The sequence below is a fragment of the Eretmochelys imbricata genome, chromosome 2, assembly GCF_965152235.1.
Source record: "Eretmochelys imbricata isolate rEreImb1 chromosome 2, rEreImb1.hap1, whole genome shotgun sequence".
Lineage (NCBI taxonomy): Eukaryota > Metazoa > Chordata > Testudines > Cheloniidae > Eretmochelys > Eretmochelys imbricata.
The window spans coordinates 186,671,114-186,692,645 of NC_135573.1; the positions used below are offsets into that span (position 1 = coordinate 186,671,114).

General features: G+C 39.8%; 1 protein-coding gene across 1 annotated transcript in view; it reads right to left on the bottom strand.

The window, feature by feature from the left end:
* TMC2 (transmembrane channel like 2) overlaps positions 1 to 18,102 on the bottom strand; it is a 57,221-nt gene extending 39,119 nt beyond the window's left edge. Inside the window, exons 1-8 of the mRNA XM_077808728.1 lie at positions 18,057 to 18,102; positions 17,695 to 17,742; positions 14,069 to 14,405; positions 11,889 to 12,044; positions 9,743 to 9,833; positions 8,650 to 8,731; positions 8,407 to 8,513; positions 3,024 to 3,122 (exon numbers count right to left, since the gene is read on the bottom strand). Coding sequence (XP_077664854.1) covers positions 3,024 to 3,122; positions 8,407 to 8,513; positions 8,650 to 8,731; positions 9,743 to 9,833; positions 11,889 to 12,044; positions 14,069 to 14,405; positions 17,695 to 17,742; positions 18,057 to 18,102 — 966 coding nt within the window. The remainder of the gene's footprint in view (positions 1 to 3,023; positions 3,123 to 8,406; positions 8,514 to 8,649; positions 8,732 to 9,742; positions 9,834 to 11,888; positions 12,045 to 14,068; positions 14,406 to 17,694; positions 17,743 to 18,056) is intronic.
* Positions 18,103 to 21,532: the final 3,430 nt, after the last annotated feature.

The window sequence follows — 21,532 nt, forward strand, 5'->3', positions numbered from 1 at the left end:
TTTCCAGCAGGTGGAGGGAACACTACAATTCGGAGTATAATGCCATAGGTACAGCATGACCTTTTGCATGTCTCTGCCATTACTGGGGAGTCTTTGAGAGCAGAGAACAACACAGCAGCTGGTATGGCAGCAACACAGTCCCTTGGAAATGGTAGAAGATTATATTATGGGGGAGGGATAGCTCAATGGTTTGAGCATTGGCCTGCTAAATACAGGGTTGTGAGTTCAATCCTTGAGGGGGCCATTTAGGGATCTGGGGCAAAAATTGGGGATTGATCCTGCTTTGAGCAAAGGGGGTTGGACTAGATGACCTCCTGAGGTCCCTTGCAACCCTGATATTCTATGATTGTGTGTGGTGGGGAGGAGTAAAGTAAAAAGCCTTGTAAAATAGAAAGAGGACCATTCTGGAGTTCATTAGTGCAGAGTGAAACTCAAGCCTGAAAATAACCTTCCTAATGTTTTAGCTTTCTGGTCCCTGGTCAAAATTGTACGGAACATCACACCACATGTTTGGGTTTTTTTAAAAAATTTTTTCCTTCTGTGATACATGTCGTCTTATGTCCAAATGAGATCTATTCTTTTCTAATGCTGTCACCAGTGATGCAACCCACTTGCTGCCAAAGTATTCCCTTATTCATTACTGTGTTGAAAAATATTTTTTCCAACGTTGTGTCTGTTAGAAATCTGTTTTACAGGGATTGGTGATGTTGACGCTTTTTCTCTTCATTTTAAATTTACTCAAGTTTTTTTCCCCATTGTACCACACATATGGTGCACACTGTAGTAATAAAGGGTGAGTCTCCGTGGATGTTAGTCACAGCTGCACAGTGTGGACGTGTGCCAAGCAAAAGGCAAAAATTTGGCAGCTAATTGTAGATCTGCTCTTTGCCCTAGCATGGTCACACATGGCCCCATCTCAGAACAAATTTCCTTAGTTGTTATGTGCGGAACTTATAGACATTCAAATAAAAATACCAGATGCAGGTCAGCAAAAAATTTCCCTCTGTCTTGCGGTTGGTTTTTTCCCCTAACAAGACAGACTAAAGATTGCTGCTACCTTCCTTTTTTAATTTTTAAAGATGCACTGCTCATTCTACGCAAACATACTCAGATTACCGATAATTAGCATTGAGCTTCGGTAAGTTTTAAACACTAACAAGTGGGCTTAGGGAGTGGGGAGAGTAAGTCTAAAACTCCAGTAAGGTCCTCAATTAAAAATGAGTGGGACAATATCACCGCTGTATCAGGTTGTTCAAAACAGACATTTGAAGACCTTCTAATAAATTGACCTACTTTCAGATTAGTGGTTTTTAGAAAACGTCGATGATGATGATCTTTCTGGAAATACCACCTTCAACAGTAGTTCTCCACAGCATTGGATAGTGTCTCAACAGCACTTCCAGAAATACCATCTTTTATTGTCTGGCCTCAGGAGAGGTATCATATACAACAGAACCTACTCACCCTCCTGCTAGTTTTCTCTGAGGGCTGATTTAGTAGCTTGAAGGTTTCCTAACGGCACATAAGCATGGTGGCCTAAATTTTCAAGTGGGACTACTGATTTTTTGGGGGCACCTCAATTTTTGGCTGCCAAACTTCAAACTCCTTTCAAGGGACCTGATTTTCAGACAACCGGGGGCTCAGAATTTCTGAAAACTGAATCCTTCAAGGTGCCTCAAGTTGGGCACCAAAAAGCGGAGGCATCGTTTCACTAGATGAACTTGGAAATTTAGGATAATGGAGATTTCATTTCCTAGTTCGCTCCATTTTGTCTATTCAGCAAACTCCTACAGTGTCTGCCACTTTATTTCTGATAAGTGGCAAGAGCACCTCACCAACCTTCTTCTGGCCCCTCATTTCATGGTTCGTTCTCTCCATTTATTGCCATTTATGTGAAGATGCTTTCTGCTTAGACATACCTAAATTTTAGAGGCAGTGCGCACATGAGTTTGACATTCTGGCCCCACTGGGAAAACCTGAGCTGCTGTGGGATGTGGTGCTGGTAACTAAGTGGAACTCTTCCCTCGGAATCAATACTGAACCTATGCACTAGTAATTAGTGAAGTGATTCTTGTTTGTACAGAAGTCCTGGATTTTTTTCAGGATGAAAGTCACTATGTAAATGTAAAATGATGATGTGATACTTGGTCTATATTGACTTGCAGTGCAGCAGAGATGTAACTATTAAGCGGTCTTTATTTTTCCAGAATCTTTCCTTGCCCGTAAGTCTAAATCACTTATATGAACCTACATCAGTAGTGCCAAAAGTCACTGCTATCTGATGATTTATTCAGTGGCATATGTGAAATGAGTTGCTTTCACTCCTCTTAGCTGTGAACAGTTATCCTCGCTACAAAATTATTATTGCAAATCAAACTAATAGGCCTGCCTGTTGTAGTTCTAATAAAACAAGCCAAGGATTGAGATATATATAACTTCAGTCTCCCAGGGCTACAGATAATTTTGTTTTTTAAGGTATAGAGAGAGCAGGTGTCTGATTCTGATTTCACTTCTCCCAATGAAAGACTGATGTAATTCCATTGACTTCAGTGGATTTATTTGTTTTATCTTTTTGTAAAATGAGTATTAAATCTACAACTTGAACAGCCACATGCTCTGTAATTGTGCATGTGCGCCCATTTTTTAATAAAAAAAAAAAAGGCAGCAGCTTTTTCGTGCAGAACCAACAATTGCATATATATGTGCAGTATGTGCATTGAAAATACATTTGTGTACGGAAATCTGCTAAATCCATATGCAAACAAATGCGCACACACAATAGATTTTGGTCCAAAATGTTTTGGGGATCCAAAGCCCATTGATGTCAATGGGAGTCATTTCATGTCCCTGTCTGGGGAAAAATGTGTGTGTGTAAAAACTATAAAATAAAAAGATGTAATCAACATCTGGGACCAAATTAATCACTGTAAACCTGGCAATTTCAATGGAGTTACATCAGGGGTGAATTTTGTTCCTTTACATATTAACACGTCTTATCTACTTTGGAAGAGTACAATACATACCTCAAAATCCCAAAGGACAGAAAAATCCATAGCGGTAGCTTGTTCAGCTCTGGGTACAGTTTTTCTAGGTATACTTCCATATGGGATTCCCATCAAGATCTAGGTGAGGTTTATGAAGACATGTTTATAGTATAGCAGAGTGTATATCACCTTTCATTTTTCCACTAACTAAATATTTTCCTTGTAATAAGATACAACCAGACAAAGGGAAGATTTTAAAATGTGGAACTAATTCACAAACAGGATTATTTAGCAAAAGTTATAGAACTCCGATTGCAAGAAGTGACTCAACCTGAATTAGCACATGCACATTTAATGATCCCCATAAGCTTCCTAATGCTTCCCAGGACTATCAAAAGTGCAGAAAATTCTGTTGTTTCATGATGTGTGTAGATTATGGCTCTGATTCACCACATTGTCTTAACATTAGCTTAACTTTGGGCATGTGAATTGTGCCATTGAAGTCAAGTTAGCTGAACTTAAGTTCTTTGCTGAATTGGGATTTGACATGGTGAGAGTGTGTTTTCTGCTGCCATGTTGCAATGACTTGCTGCAAATTGCTCTGAGAATTTGGGAGATTTTAGAATGACTTCTTCTACAATTTAAAAATTAGTAGTAAAAAAAGAGAATCTCTCGACCAGTAGGTTGAAGTTTTACCGGCCCTGATGTTGCTAGTTCTTGTGGGAAGGGTACAAACTTCCAGATCTGGAATCAACTGTGAATGACATGAGTGAAGAAGATGGTTATCTAATAGAGAACACTTTCACAAGAATGCTGAGAGACACAGTGAAGTCCTAGTCCTACTGAGGTCAATGGGAGTTTTGTCATTGACTTCACTGGTGCCAGGATTTCATCTAGAGCCTGATTGTGATCTCAGACAGGTGTAAATGAGGAGTAATTCCTAGAACTAGACCAGTGAAAAACTTGCGTGAGATGAGAATTGGGCCCTATATTGTTTAACCACCACCCTTTTACTGCTGCTACTTTGATGTTCATATACCATGTATATCGTAAAGTCCATAAAATGTGATTGTAGTTGTGATGGCTACGTTGTTAAAAATGAAGAAAAAATCCAAACCAAACCACCCACCACCCCTAAATAAAAGGAGAAAGTCTTTAAAAGGGCTGAGAGATGGATTTGGAGACTCTGGCAAGTAAGATCTATTCTGCAGGAATAAACATAGGATGGAGGAATCTAAATTAACTTGCAACCAATTCATGTCTTCTCTGGACCAGATTCTATTCTTGCTTACTCTGGCATAAGTCCAGAGCAATTCCAATTATTTTAATGGAGTTACTTCAGTGTCTGAGAGAGCAGAATTTTCCCTCCCCCTCTGTCTCCCCTGTTTTCTCTTAGTAATCTAGTGGTGATGCTGTTGATAAAATGTTTTCTATGTAACCTGAACTAGACTTATTCAAGAAGAGCCATTGGCTGCCATGCAGATGGCTCATGGATAATCAAATGCTCCTGGGCGGTCAAAACTTGATCTGAGTACATGCAGGATTCCAGATACTCCTTTGTTTTCATTGTTCAGAGATACTGATGTTGTTGGCGCTTCTCTGTACATGAACACCGGTAACCCGGAGTTGGTTTAGGGCTACAGTGAATATGGCTTAATGCTTTATGAACATATAGATTATGAAATGCAGCAACTAATAATGGGATGGTTTAACTTCTTGCCTCCTTTTATTGTTTTCATCTGTTACTAAACTGGTGATGTAAAGTGCAACCCGAGGATAGATGATGTTTCTTCATATTGTTTGGATATATTTGGTGTCATTCAGCTCCCTCTTCAGTGTGGTGTTGTAAATAAGGAAAAGTGCTTGTGATCTGGGTCTTTAGTGATCCAGAATTCCAGAACTGCCTTCTCTAGATTCTGATGGTGGAATGGAAGGAATGGCCATGTTTGGGGGTAGGGGGATGGGATGGATCCTTTCATCTAACTTTTCTCTTTTGATGCCCCTTTGAAAGGGTTTGCCCTGAACTAAAGCAAAATTGTTCTATGATGTAGTGGTGGAATGGCATACAAATCAATTGTTAGTGGAGGATGAAGCAGAGCATTGCTGGGGTTGGGCTTGGACTTTGATGTTTTTATGGTCATATTTTCAAAATGCTCAGCATTGGTCTAGCTCTAATCCCAGTGATGCTGGAGTTGAGACAAATTATGAGTGCTTCATAAAAGCCCACCAATAGCATATACTGTACCTTTTAGAATAATTTATTTTTCTTCTGCATGTCACAGCACTATCTGAAAACATTCCGAGTGAATTTTCCCCAGAGTTATTGGAATAGTCTCTCTGGCTAAATACTGCCTGGGAAATGGACGCTGCTAGAGAGAGGAGCATGTCTGCACAGCAACAGCTTCAATTTAAACTTCACTTATTTGGATAGAAGGCTCCTTTGCCTTGAACTTCATGGGTTATCTCTCTCTAATGCAACAAAGGGATTAGTTTTATCCATTGATGCAGTATTCTTCCCTCAAGAGAAGCCAAGATCAGCTGAGGGGCATTTGTTCATGCTTACAGATAGCTTTAAATTTATACAGTACTTGAGTTATGAAATAATCTCAACATTAAGCAGTTGTAAATGGCAGGGGTCAGGAGGGCAGCTGGTATCAGGAAGGTGACATGAGAACAGACTAATGCCATGGCATCTCCCAATAGCATTGTGCAGGGTAGGACTCACAGCAAGACCAAGATTTATCAGAATTGATTGGTAACCCTTTAATTTAAGGGTTGTCTATGAAGGAGTCATAAAGAGTTAATATATTTATAAGTAGGCTATGGCCAGTGCACAGCAAAGTCTAAATGGCTCATAAATAGTTTAGAATACATTTGCAGCATGAAGCAGACAGAGCACGTCCATCGCTTCTAATGCATTTGTTTTGCAAGGGTTATATACTTAGTTTTAAAGCCATTTATAATTAAATGGTTATTGCCCAGCTCCTGTATACATTGTAACAGTTTAATGCACCATGAATAATATACATACTGTATAAACAAAACAGGCACAACTACTTCATCATACAGAAATGTACAATTCGTAAATAAAGAAAATGCATTTGTACTGTTCACTTTTAATGCTTATGCCTGTCCATGCTGAGAGGATACTTTCAATTTGAATGGCTTTTATTTTAGATAAAGCAAACAACAAAATTAAAGAAGGGGAAAAAATTGCAATCTCTATCAGAGACCACACACTGTCTTTTCTCTGTAATAACCTGCATTGAACAAGAACATCTGGCAGTCTTGGTGGATAGCAGAGCCCTTAGACACAGCACACAGAAACTGAGCCATAGTATTCTATAGCTAAATACACACATCTATTTTTAAAAGGAGCATAACTAAGTATTTCCATGATACTCTTCTTTGGCCAAGCCTCCTCCAATAACAATGGAAAAGAGTAACAAGAAAACCCTTTCTCATGAAGAAACAACTGGCTGACTTAAGATGTGGAAAATGGGGATATTTTGGAAACCAACAATTATTGGTTGTTAGAGGATTTGGCAACTCTTATTTATTTTATGCATCCTCTTAATTTGAAACAACCTGAAAAACTATGCAAAACTTAGTCAGACTTACCACTTACTAGTCAAGCAGTGATGTCAAATTAACACCAATAAGAACATTAGCACCAGTAAGAACTTTTAAATCACGTCATTAAGTATTTTGTATATACATTTTATAACTCCTCAATAGGCAATCGTGTAATTAAATATTACCAGTATGTTACCTTTACTGTGAGATATATATATATTTTTATATATATCTATATATATATTTTACAAGAATGTCGGGATTAAGAAATGTGTTTGACAGTGTCATATTGTCACTATGGTTTTCTTAATCACTTTTGGAAATGTACATCCTGGATTTCTTACAGATATGATGGCCTATACTTGAAGCCAATAGAATTCTTGAGTTCTGTTTTTCACTCAGCCTAAAATTTTCAGCAATATGAGCCTAAAATTAGGCTTCCAAATCCATGTTTAGTTGCTTAAGGGTGGAATTTTTCAAAGGGTATTCACCCTACACTTGCCCTGAAAGGGTTAATGCAGACTGAGAAGGGGGTTAATTAACCCAACAAGTCATAGCTAAGGGGAATCCAGTGGCTAAGCAATCCCCTGATTGAATGAGGAAGCCCAGCTGAGGAGAAATGAGTTGGGCTGGGGACTATAAAGGCAGGAAATTGGCCACAGAAAAGGGGTTGCTGGGAAAGCTTGCAGTCACTCCCTGGGAGAAGGAAGGTACATTTGGGCTGGCAAACCTGGGGGCGGGAGAGTAAGAAAGGTATCAGAGGAGTCAGGGAAAAGCAGGAAGGTCAAAATGGAACAGGCCTTAACTGCTGGCTAGAGGGTCCCTGAGCCAGAACGCAGAGTTAGAGGGTGGGCCCAGTTTCCCATGCCAGCCACTGAGGGAGTGGCATGACAAATCAGTGAATGGGAAGGCTGCCTGAGCCTGTTTGTGGGAAGAGACTTTCCAACCCCAGAAGAGGAAAAGTTTGGTGACCTGGCTGGAGGGTCAAGTCACAAAGGCAGCAGCTTGTGGAGTGAAAGAGGAGCTGCTGACCCAGAAAGAGAAACTGAGAGACAGTGTGCAACCACAAGAAGGGGTGATGGGAAGGGGGGAGGAATAGCTTAGTGGTTTGAGCATTGGCCTGCTAAACCCAGGGTTGTGAGTTCAATCGTTGAGGGGGCCATTTAGGGATCTGGGGCAAAAATTGGGGATTGGTCCTTCCAACCCTGATATTCTATGATTCTATGAACTCATGAGCTGTTCCCCACAATAACCAGGAGCAGGTGCCATCCTGGCGGTGAGTGGAGGACTTTAAGTGATTATCAGGCATTGACTTCAGTGGGGCTTCTGGTCTTAAGTCTCTTAAGATGCTTTAGAAAATCTCTTCCATTGGTGATAAATATGGATTTAGGGACAGTCACAAAAGCCAACATTTTCAAAAACAGGAGCCTAACTTGCTACTATAAATCCACATAGGTGTATAAGGTGTATCTTCTACCATATTTTAACTAAGGCTAAGTAAAACTGAAGTTTATTCTGTCATTCCAGGAAGATAGAGCATCATGAAGTGACATTATCCACAGATCTATCAGTAAGGCAGCCCAAGGTCTCTGTGCCTGCATGAGCAGTATCTTGCTCCTAGTGAATGTCAAAATGGGACGGATGCAGAAGATAAGAAATTGATCATGAGTTAAGATAAGGATGATGACGTGACTGGATGTGACATTACCAGAGGTAATAACACTGGAAGTAACAAAGTACAATTGGAAATAAGTAACAATATGCCTTCAATCTCATTTTGACATTTATTATGGACAAGATACTATTTGCATGAACCTGAATGCAGGATTGGGGCCTAAACTCTTACCTCTGGAATTATAACCAGTCCAAATATTAAACCGAAAAGGACCAGATTTACTCCATACATCCATCGCAGAAATATGAAATAAGAAGCTACTGAGGAACCAAAGTGACCTTAAACAAAAAGAGACAGTGGTTAGTACTGTGGGCGGGTAAGATTCTCAGTGACCAAGAGATTATTTGAAGTAACACAAAACAGTATAACAAAATATCTTAGTCATGTCTCAGTCTAAATGGAAGTTGCACTTACTCTCCACTTCTTTTATCTTCATTTCCCAAGGTATACACTGTGTCTTAAAATTGTCAAAGTCTCTCTTAAATTTCACCCATTTCTGAAACAAGAAAACAGTGTTGCAAATAGAGATTCAATGTTAAACTGGTCCTGGAGAGGAATCTGGGGTTGCTTTGTCTAAGGAGCTCCTAAAGTTAATGCTTAGTTGAGTTATTAAAAATTGATGGCAAACTTTAAAGCCAGAGGTGAGCCTGAACCAAATCCTGGAGTTTTCCATCTGGGTCTGACCTTTTTTACTTCTGTAACAGTCCACATCAAAACCCTGAATCCAAACACTTCCAAACTCAGGTGTTCAAATTCAGGTCCTGAATCCTAACTTTGCTAGGTTTCTGCGGGATCAGAGTTAGTGTTGGGATTTAACCCACTGATAAAGAGAGAGGTTGAAGCTGCAGAGCCAGATCTGTGTGTGAGGCTTTGATTTGAGCCCATTTCTATTTAAAAGAAGGATTCATTTGATAAATAGCAACCCTGATTCTTTTCTCACGGATGTCAATGGGAACAGGACATGATCTTTTTTTTTTTTTTTAAAGTCTTAAATCAGTGGAATCTCAATGAAAGCAATAACTTAATTACTGACTCTAGTCTTGCAATGAGAAGTCACAATTCTCCATGTTCATCTTCCCATTCAGTGGTCCAATTTGTAAACTGGCGCAATTCCACAGAAGCGAAGGGTACTATGCCTGGATTTTGCTGTCTCTCCAATCCTTAGTGCAATCAATACTTTTATAACCTGTGAGAGACCACACCCAGAGACCCTCATCCTTCCCCGATTTTACATGCTCTGCAACCTCCTGTACTGTAGGGAGGCTGTATGAGGTTTAAGTTGGGCAGAATTTGGCTCATATCCTGCATATAATTGTAAACATGAATTTGGTTAGGAACCATGGAAACATGCAGCTATTCAGAGAATTAAAATACATACAGGTAGTGCTATCTCGGCTTCTGTAATGGTGGCTATTTTGCCCAATGTGAGTTTATTGCTTGTAGCCAAAATACACTGTATTAGTGACCAAGCATCCACTCTTCTATTTGTCATTACGGCAGCACTTACCTTTGCCATCATCATCTTGTATGCGTAGAATTTTTTCCCCTTTCCCTTTCCCAATGCTCCTTCAAACTGCTCTACAAAAGCTTGGGCCTCCCTAATTCAAAAATATAAAGGTGATTATGTTTACATTAAAACATTGAAAGAATCTTCCCCAAGAAGGCACTGGGTACAGAGACCGTTGTACAGTAACTTAATTTCTGTGAATTGTGCTCTTAGCAAAGGGAGGAAGACAGTGAGAGTCAGGTGACCTGGATTCTAGTCCCAGCTCTGTCAAACATTTCTGGTATGATTTTTGGAACAAGTAACTTAATATCCCTCTGTTTGAGTTTCCTCATACGTAGACCTAAGGTCACCTGGTTCCCTTTCCAACAGCATTCATATTCTGGGTCTTCCTTCCATACTGATGGGAGAAGTCTGGTTCTTCCTTCTATACTTTCTTAACAGTGCTGCTGTCCGGAAGGAAGGAAGGAAAGATGATCTTGAAGTTAACGCATATGCCTGGGAGGTAGGAGGTCTAGGTTCTGTTCCTGGATTTCTTAATGTGTAGCCTTGGGCCAGTCATTTGTGGATATGTTCCAAAACTTGTATGCCTAAAGAGAGGCCACCAAATTTGTATTTAGGTACCCATGTTTGAAAATGTTGACTTTATTTTCTTTTTGCTCTAGTTCCTCATCTGTAAAATGGGATTAATACTTACCTAGCTCACAGCAGCTGTGTTTATAAGTCCCAATTAACTAATTGTAAAACATTCTGAGGTCCTTGGATAGACTAGTATTATTGTTATGTACTCCAACCTATTCATTAAATATTCTTGCCCAGCCAAGGTAATGGAGCAGTTTGATTAAGTAAATTAGAGTGGATATATGTGCCCTCCTTCACTCTCAGTTGTTCTTTGCAGTTCTTTTGGGGACAAAGAGGTGAGTGTGTAGTCAAACATGATCCCAGGCAACCTCTCAGCTGCTAGGACACAATATAAAAATGTAATACTTTATGCCTTTTTGTAACACCTTTCACACTGAGGATCTCCAACGTCTTTACAACTAACAACAGACTGACCTTCCCAACCCACCTGGGAGATCAAAAATGATTAGTTGCCTTTTACAGATAAGGAAATTTAGGTACAGAGAGCTGAAGTCCCCTTCCCGCCTCCCCCAAGGACCCAGGTCAGGAGAGGCAAAGGGAAGGACCAGGCTGCTGTAACTAATCTGTGGGAATCAAACTGCATGCTGCTGATGTGAGAGGGGCCAGGTGTCTGAAGGTCAGATTGGCTCTTCAGAGTGAAAGAGAGGAGCAGATGAGGGGAGGTGCCGCAGCTACTGCCTGCTTTGGCAACATGGGTGGCTGGTGCTGTGAATAGCCTCCAGGCAAACACAGAACAGTGAACCCATTTCTCCCCCTCACCCTCCAGTGGGTTCATGGGACTTTTTGCAAGGTTACCTTGAGGAGTGAAATTCTCTCTCCTTGGAAGTGGACTTTAGGTTTGGTTAAAACCCCTCTCTACCATCATCAGTGCTGGTCCCTCAGCCAGTTATCAAGGGCTTCTGAGCCATTCCTTCATTGACATTGACTGGGGGGGACCCAAAATCCGTCTTACAAGTCTCACAGTTTGCTCATTGCATTCGCTAGAAACATCTGCATTGCTCACCTGTACAGTGTGGGATGGCAGACAATGTTATCTTGGCTGTAAACAATACTGTATTTTTTTCCAAGTTACCTGCAAGCAGCAATGCTCCAGGAAGTGTAAAGTAAGATGGAGACATGCTGCTCTGATTGCTATATAACAGTAGGCATGAATAAGCAAAGAAGGGCACAGAGTTAGCTTTAACAGGGAGTCTGAAAGTCATTCTCTGCCTTTAAATAAAAAGGCAGAATGATCCCAGCCTGGGTATCAGTTGAACAGATTTTGCTCATCATCTGTTCTCTAGTTACAGAGACAGACAACAGAATCCTGCCTCTAAGCCCTTCTCATTTAAACCAAATCATGCTGGCTAAATTCCATTGGTTGCTTTTCCAAGACTGGGTTCTTGGGATGATGACAGCATGATTTAATCCTAAAATGTTATGTGCATCAACAATTATTAAACACAAGATCTAGCTTCAGTGGTTCCTATTGTGAAAACTATAAATAGCTGGGAATGGACTGGGCTACCTGAGCAATGCTAATTTCTTCACCATACGCCAAGGTTTGTTCCTCATGGTAGATATTAGTTTTTTCTTTTCCTCCACCTGTTCCTTTAGCCTCATCAGCTCTTCCTCTGACAGAGACTCTTCATCAGATGAGTTGGAAGCAGATGAGGAAGAAGAGCTAGGACGAGAGTAGAGTAAAATCAGGGGGAAAAAATCACACACACAATGTAATAAAATGTAGTTGTATATAGCACCTTATATACTTCAGGGATTATAAAGCACTTTGCAGACCAGTGAGTTAGACACAGGCAGTGTTCAGTACCTGAACAAAAAATGGAGCAGCCATTATGTACTCCACAATAACAGAGAGAACTTTGTATCCCATACCATGTTTGGGAGTGGGGGAGAATGTTGGTCAGGACTGGAGCTGGTTGGTAATTGTTTGATGAAATGTAATTTTTTTGTTTTTGTTTTTTTCAGAAAATGCAGATTGAAAACTTTCAGGAGAGTGGCATTTTTGACAAATTTCCTGTTTCAATTTTTTTTTAAAAAATATTTTGAAATTGCTGAAATGCCCCATGGTGCTACCTTTTTCCAAAGCAGGAGTTCCATTTTCTTTTGGGTTCAAAACAACTTTTCATTTTGAAATGTAAGTTAATTTAGGGTAAGTTTATTTAATAAATATTTTAAAAAAGAAAGATAGAAATTGAAATCAATCACTTTGAAATTATCGAAACAAAACATTTTGAATTCCCTGATCCAAATTTGGTTTTGATTTTTGGTTCCTGTGAAATTTTCGAAATGTGAAATTTTCATGAAGGAAAACTCTACTTAAGACACTGATTTTTTTCTATTGCTCTTTGAAAAATTCTCTGGGATCTTTAACTTTAATCTTGGTATCTACTAGAGAGGGTTCACATGATATTTTCCCCACTTGGTGCTGTCCTTCAATATCAACACTGCATGTGATGAATCCAAACCAAGGGAGGAAATTTGAGCATTTGCCTTTCTGGCCCAAATGTGACCGTGCTACCAACTAAATTGACACAGTGATGGGGTAGTCAAAGTGATCCAGTTTCTTTAAGATGCTCAAGTCAAGGAGAAGATTTTGGGCAAATGCTTCAGGTTACAGAATACCAGATGAAAGACATTGCCTGCCACATTTCAGTTATAAAAATAGTTACCTTCACCCAGGACACAAGTCCTCTCAGAACGGTGGCCTATGAGGGAGGGGTGTGTGCTTTATATAAACACCAGACCTTGATCAGTCCCAGACCAGCTTCTCAGCTATAAATCAGTATAGTTCCAGTGACTTCAGTGGAGTTATGCTGATTTACACCAGCTGAGAATCTTGCACATGTATCTTGTCTTGGCCTTCACTTATAAAAGGCTCAATTCTGGAGCCTTGATGTTGAGTTGTCCTATTGACGCTCCTTGCCTAAGAACTGCCCAAAGTAAGTGTTGCAAAATCAGACCTTAAATGAATTGTTTTATTGTCAGCTAACCTAAGTTTCACTGGCATCACATGAGCTGACACTAACAAACACTTAGTGGAAACAGGTGTCATTTTGGGGATTCAACCATAACTCCAATTCAGTCTTGCAGATCTTTTCTTGTTCTTATTATTGTAAAGTAACTCAACCATCTTCATAAGTATCATGTGACCTCTTTGACTGCCAATGGGGTTCTCACAGTTAACCAGATATGATCGCTGTGAGAAACATGATAGCCAGGCGACACAGCAAATAAAAAGTCTGGGTGAAGAAGAAAAGGAAAGGACAAAGGAATGAAGGAAAACTAACAGGAATAGTCTGTAAAACCTAAGAGATCCATTCTAACCTTTTAGGATTATCATGTGTCCAGCCAAAGGAAGGTACCTTATTCTGGCTTACTTTCAGTTGTCTTCCTTAAAAGGACTTTTTTTTCTTGCTCCAATACTTACACATTAGGAATCCATTACATACTTAATTCTATGATTGTATTTGGGGTAGAAGAAGATTCTAGCTTGCATTTTAACCAGAAAAACAACTCTTTTTTGTTTCTCAGGGTTAAAGTTTTGTTACAGATAATAATTTACTGTAATATGTTATAGTAACCCGCACCACTACGTCACAGGTTCATGAACCTGCTTCCCAGGAAGCTGGCATTCAACAAAAATGAGATTCTACTATGTAGGTTTCTGTCTGGGGATTGTTAGAGTACCTCTCTGCCGGGTTTTTCTTCTGTTTCTTATCCTGCTCCTTCCTGTTCTTGTTTGTTTGCTTTTCTTTATTTTCTGCTTCCTTTTGGTCTTTGCCAGAAGCCTTTTTCTCTCTCTTTTTCTTCCTACTTGCTGCTTCCCCTGCTTCACTTTCCCCATCACTGTCATTCATTTTGTGACTTTTCTTCTTAGTAGTTCTTTTTTGCCTTGGGGCTTCAGCTTTCTCTTCAAGCTCAGCTTCTTCCCCATTCTTATTTTGTTTTTTCCTTTCATGTCCACTTGACTTGATGGCTTTCTTGGAGTGCTGCTTTCTGGTTGCCTTTTCCCCCTCTTCATCCTCTGCAATTGATGAAACCAAGTATTTTTGGAAACAGTCTATATTGGTGCAATAAAGATTTGCCCTTTATTCAAAAAGTACAGACAGAATGCCAAATCCAAACCCCGCTGGTGTCTGAACAAGCTACCAATGACCTCCACAGACTTTGGATGACAAGCAGGCTGAGAACTGCATTTAGCTTTGGTCATGTGCACACAGTGTCCACTGATGATCGTGAAACTCATGTTTGTGTGTCAATGGATCCTAGGAGCTGAAAGCTAGAAATCATTTCCAGACCCTGTTCTTTCAAAGTTAGTGGGAGAGCACTGGGGGCAAAACACCTAACTGACTTCAAGATTAAGCTTGATAAGTTTATGGAGGGGATGGTATAATGAGACTGGCTACATGCTACTGTAGGCAATCTGTGACTGCTATCAGCAAATATCTCCAACCACTGGAGATGGGGCACTAGATGGGAGGTCTGAGTTACTACAGAGAATTCTTTCCCAGGTGTCTGGCTGGTGGGTCTTGTCCACATACTCAGGGTCTAACTGATTGCCATATCTGGTGGTCAGGAAGGAATTTCCCCTGGGTCAGATTGGCAGAGACCCTGGTTTTTTTCCCCCCTTCCTCTGCGGCATAGGGCATGGGTCACTTGCAGATTTAAACTAGAGTAAATGGAAGATTCTCTGTAACTTGAAGTCTTGAAATCACGATTTGAGGACTTCAGTAACTCAGCCAGAGGTTGGGGTCTATTACAGGAGTGGGTGGGAGAGGTTCTGTGGCCTGCAGCGTACAGGAAGTCAGACTACATGATCATGATAATCCCTTCTGACCTTAGTCTGAATTTGACCTTTAAATATATGCCAGAATTGTGAAAGCAAATTGTTTAATTTACTCTACTTTTCTTGTAAAAAATTGCATTGTTATCCAACACCTATGTTACAGATTATGCCCCCCCCCATGTTAATAGGTATTATGTGCATGGTACTAATATTGTATATGTTATTGTTAAATATGAGTGCTGGGTCATTATGCTAACTGACTTGTATCATGTTCTTCCAATAATTCTATTCATCCATGCCAAGTATCCCACAGCACTTTGCAAAGCTGAACTTAGCTTTGGCAAATATGAAACCTATCAAACACAAGATACATTCATTCTATGTCCTGGTGCAGGTAAGGAGTGCCTTCACCACTCTAACCTTTGGATATGGTTTCCAAAACAGAAAATGAGAAGGGTACAGCATGGTACATAAAAACAAAGTAAAAGCTGATTGGTGAATTTTGGTCTTGTGTGAATTATAAAGCGCTTTTTAATTTGTAAACAACCTCCCAATATATGTGACTGGTTTTGAAATCATATTTCTATATAAGGCGGAGTGCATGCTGTGAAAACTGCTTCTTGGAAGCATTGGTAACATATTAACTCTTTCTTTTGTGAATTGTACTGCTCTGTTTCTAGACAATAAAATGGCTAGGCTTGGTGATTTGGTCTCTAGAACATTTTTAATATTGAATCTCAAGTGTGGTCAACCAATTGGCTATACTTTAGACAACAGCATGTTAATTTAATGTGCATGAAAGTGGCTTGATTCTTAGCCCTGGAGACTGAGGTCCCTTGTCAGTGCAGAACAAGTAGACAGCAATAAGCTTCTCCGTGCTCTGCCTTCAATAAGCTGTAATCATTACCTGGAGGGGAATGATGTAGGGTGGAAAAGGTAGACCAGTCTCTATGTACATTCATTTTCTTGTTCCTGTTGTCAGCAGAGACACTAATTTGTAACAGTTGTAATGTGGATACTAGAGCTGATCAAAACATTATTTTGCAAAAAAGAAAAAAATATAATTTCAAAGTTTTTTCCATTTTGCAGCATTTGAAATGGAACATGTGTTTCTACCTTTTTAAATATTACAACATATTTTCCCCAAAATGTTGTTAATTTTCTTCCTCCACCCCCGTTTTAACTGTGTGGCAAAAAGAGGATTAAAACAAACCCTCTCTAAGGCTTCATTCACTTTCATTTTTGCTTTCTGCCACTAATTTTCCAAATGTCTCCAACTTTGGAAATGTTACACAGTGGCAAAAGGGAAAATGAAAAGTCTGTAACTCTGCCTCTCTAGAATGTTTCCAAAGGTGGAAACACTCTGAAAAGTTAGAGTGGCAGAAGGGAAAATGGGGGGGGGGGGGGGGGGAGAGGAAGAAAAGATTAAGTGGTAAAACAAAACTTTACAGATCACCTGTTTTGCTGCATTCAGTGGCACACACAAAAATTAAAATAAAAAAATAAAATAGTGGGAAGAAAGAGTTTAAAAAAAACCCAGTTCAAAATATTGACATTTTTGGTTTAGATGGAAAAACAGGGAAATTGTGAAACTACCCAAAACTGTTCTCAAAAGGCTTCTTGCTTCTAATGGAAAAAACTTAACCAGCTCTAGTGGGTTCCCTTGTCCACTGGAAACTAGACTAAGACTATCAATTGATTTCACAGAGGCCATCAGATGAGGATTTTCAGTTACTATTTACCTAAGCTGGATTTGAACTGTGCTCTAGAGGGTCTGTCTATCACCAAAAACCATCCACTACCCCAGCAATCCTAGCCCTTAGCAATGTCTCTTTATTTACTGTATTTGTGAGAGTATTTTTAAAAAATTTAAATCCGGTCTATGGCTTTTCCTGATTTTTGCCATGAGTTGCTAGTCTGTCCTAAATCTATCTTGGCTTTACTTCTCTCTCCTCATAGTCATATGTAACGAAGACTCACCCTTACTGTAATGACAAGAATTACATAAAAAGCAGTGAAAGGTGACAGTTTCTAGGTGTTTGCATTATCCTATAAATTCACTCACATCACACCACCCATGGAACACAGTGCGGCCTGCTTTACTGTGGCAGACCAAGGAAAGCTTCATTCTGGGTCCCATCCCTTCTCAGTGACACAGAGAGAAGGGGACAACCAGGTTTAGGAGCGTTCTCCTGCACATCATCATCATCAAAGTCAACTACCCAGGTAGGAAATCTAACTATGCATAGTAGAGAGGCAACATGGGTGAAGTAATATCTTTTTATTGGACCAGTTTCTGTTGGTGAGAGAGAAGCTTTCACTCCACTAAAATATATTACATCACCCACCTTGTCTTGTTAATATCCTGGGACCAACAGGGCTACAACAACACTGCATATAACCATGCATACCTCATTAGACTATTACCACTGTGTAGCAAGTCAAATCACAAAATAAAGCTCTGGAGAAAAAAGATCTCTCATTGTGTATTTCCAAATAAGACAGCAGCTATTATTTTCCACTCTACCTTCACTCTCTGAGTCACTTTCCACTTGTCCATCAATCTCCATTCCAACTGCAAGACAAAGCATGTTGAATAATTGAATTTGTTGTTGGGATTTTCACATACAATGTTTTACACTTGTCGTTCTGAAGTACTGGCTGAGGACCGCAGAGTGCCCTCTTTAATGATATGCTACTGTATCTTTATGCTATGAAGTCCTTAATATTTCTTAGCTCTTTGCAAGTGAATTAATAAAAGTTCCCAACACAAAAGAATATCAAATGTATTGACACGCACAAAGTGGAGCCCTAAGACACATTTTTACAAATATTTGGTAAAACTGGTACAATATATCAAAACTGAAATGGTTGTTTGTTCATACTAACCATCTTCCATGATGACCTGTAATGCACATTTCTTTTTCCTCCCCATGATTTTTTCCCCCAGAAACACTGTAGCCCTTGTACGGTGCACACACCAATTATCAGTAGGTTATTATTTCCCCTCTTTCAGAGTCCAATTATTTGTCTCCATGCTGCTGTGCAGTAAAGCGAGCAGTCCAAGAAGCTGTATCTAGTTCACTTTGACATCAGTTGCATGCTAGACAGCAACTTCAGGGTCTGAGCTTGGGGGAAGGGGAGACACACACTCTACAACAATCCAATCCAAACCCTTTCTGCTCTGATCCTTTTTCAGTGTGGAAAGCACCTGTCAGTGTTACATTACATCACATTATTTAAACATGAAGGAAAGCCCTTTGATGGATACTCAGCAGTATCCTACGACATGCAGACACAAGTCATGTCCATTTTTGGCCTAAGCATGTACACTAAAGCTTTGGGAGTACCTAGTTCCATACTGTAATATCTTTCTTACCTGCATCGATTTATGTAACCCTATTGATAAGGGAGAAACATCAAATGACCATCTTAACCCAGTCGATGTTTTGCTTCTCAGGCACAGATCTTTGGGTCCTCTATTGTCGTCTGTGTACATTCCTATAGAGGACACGTAGTCTAATAACTGAAGCACAGGACTGGGTGTTAGGGCAGTGGGGCTCCATGTATTCCTCTCAGAGCTATTGTTCCAGGCTCTCTGCAGGTGCTGCGTCAGTTACCTCAAAAATGTGAACCTGGTGTCTTCTTTCCAACCCTAACAACAAGCGACTTTTTTTTTTAAATGAAAGTTGAGATTCTGAAGAACAAGATGGTGCCAATATGAGTGCCTACCAGCTCTGTTCAAGCACAGATCCCACATCTATTCCTCTGTGTGCATCACTGGTTCTGCCTAATGGTGGTGGTCTTGATCATTGAGTGTACAGCTGCTGAGAGCAGGGTCAGATGACCACTTCACTGTTGGGTTAAGCATCAAGATTTCCACCTAATCACATAGCTACTAACTGATCATTCATTCATCCTCTAAAATGTAGCTGCAGGCTCAAGCCCTGTTTTGGTACACTCACAGCTAATTATATAATTTTCAAAAGTGCCTTGGAATAAATGGCATGGAAGGTTCACTAGAAATGCAGTTTGATTTGATGTCTTCAGGGCTTGTCTGTATAACCTTTTCCTGAGAAAGAGGTTGTCTTTCACAGAAGCAGCAATTCAAGGGCTCACTCTCTTGCCCATAGATGGCCCCTGCTGCTTTTCTTTCTCTCTCTCTCTCTGTGTGCACACGTACCATCTCCACTCATTAAGCCAAAGACGTGCAAATGTATTAAACTATGAAGTTCGGTAATTCCACAGTCTCATGCTGTGAGGAGGAAAGAGGCTTAGCCTAGGTGCATGTCATCTGATGATTTTATAAACTGAAATAATACCAGAATCAAATTCACATCAACAGTAATCACACATTAGAAATGGCAGTCTTGTCCTCCTCAAAGCTAGTGATCATCATATATTGCAGTATCTGCCTCATTAAACTTGTTAGCATGTGTGTAGGAAGGCATATGCAATGGCACACAATTATTTTTTTATCAAAGGGATTTATTAATAGCTATCTGAGTGATTACCCTTGCCTCAGTCTTGCAGCCCTTTCAGATTAACCGCGTTCCCATCCATGATTTTGCCTAATGTGTCACAATGACCCTTTCACCTCATCTTCCACTTCGCTTGCTTTAGCCGTATTAGATCAGATTTGCATGAACAAAATAATCACGTCCTGATCAGCATTATCCTCCTCGCAAATTAGAGCAAGCTTTTTTCTAAGGCTGAAATGCAGGCGCAAAAGCATGGTAAAAATGGAAGAGTTCTGTTCCTTTTGGGGTGCGAGCACAACTTTTAATCTCCTGGGAGCATTGCTGGTTTTGTCCTCTATGAAGCCATTGAGTAACACACACACGCTCTCAGTCCAGCTGCACCTGCTGGGTTAGTGATCACACATCTCCAGGGTCTGACACATCTCCAGGGTTACCTGGAGAAAATCTATAACTGCTTCACATACAAAAATCATTTGACAGACTACTTGATATCCAGGGGTTCCCTCTTGCTAGTAGTTAAGTACTAGCGATATCTTTTTCTATTAGTGTGACGGGGGAAGTGGTCTGAGCATCTTCAGAGTAGGCACATGGATGCAAAGGCATCACAAGGTTAGCGGTCAAAGACCATGCGACAGGAAGGATTAATTTATCTTAGCAGTATGAAGTGGCATGAATCAGGGAAAGAAAGGTCTGGCACACTGCATACCAGGACTCCCTTTCCAGTGGTGTGCATGCATCACAGAATCAGAGTAGAGAACAGACCACAAAATAGTCTATGTATATTTGACATGGATTTATATACTTGTATAATGTGGCTAATTTATTTCACCTTGTTTAGCAATGAGGATTTGAATCCTCTGTTTTTCTTAGTATATGGGGTTGGTTTACCTAGGAGGATAAAATGTCTTGCACGCTTTATTTCTTCCTTAGAATTATGGGCTGGGAAAAGAAAGGATTGCTCTTTTACCTCTAAGTTTGCTCCACACAAGGTATAAATTAGTAATGCACAATCAAGAACCTAAACAATTATTTATGTAATTGTCAGACTTGTGAATGGAGCATGAACAATTCATAGAACTCTAATTTTTCTGCTTGATATTACTTAGGTGTCTCTCTCCTTTTTGATGACTAATAGTGTCTAACTTGTGACATTACAGTTTTAATATACTGGGATATTAGACTTTGCACCCACATCCAAGTTTTTAAATTAAAAACAGTTTGTGTTTTGAAGTGTAACTGGATCCTGGAAGCACATGTAACATGTATCTTAATATTTAATGAGATAGAATTTCCTTTCTGTCTGGTAAACATAGAGCTTTAGCTAATTAATCCCTTAATTAATGAATTCATCTCATTCATAAGTGATCTGTGCTTGAGAAGGTTTCCCAATAATACTTGATTTGTGCCTACTATTATTCTGGTGAGGCACTGAAGTTGTAAATTGCAAAAGCAAGCATTAATTCCATGTTAAGTTTGAGAAATCAAGCTCTCCGAAGTCCAGATATTTCAAAAGTTAGGAGTGCTTCCTCAACATTAACTCAACCATATTGCACATGCATATATATTATGCCCATCTCCAAACACATGTATATTTAATAGATGTTCAGTAATACATTACAGTTAACATGCAACAAGGGAAACAGTCCCTTGTTGCATGTAAACTGTAACGTATTACTGAACATCTATTAAATATACATGTGTTTGGAGATGGGCATAATCATGTATCCAAATGTCCCTTAACTTTATTTGGATAAAATGAGATTCAGATTTGATCAGGCCCTGTTTGGATTTTGCAGAACAAATCTTGACTGAGTCTTGCAAAACCAGCCTTGGGGTGCATGTGAATGTGCACATGTACAGATATTCACAGTGGTTATCACCAAA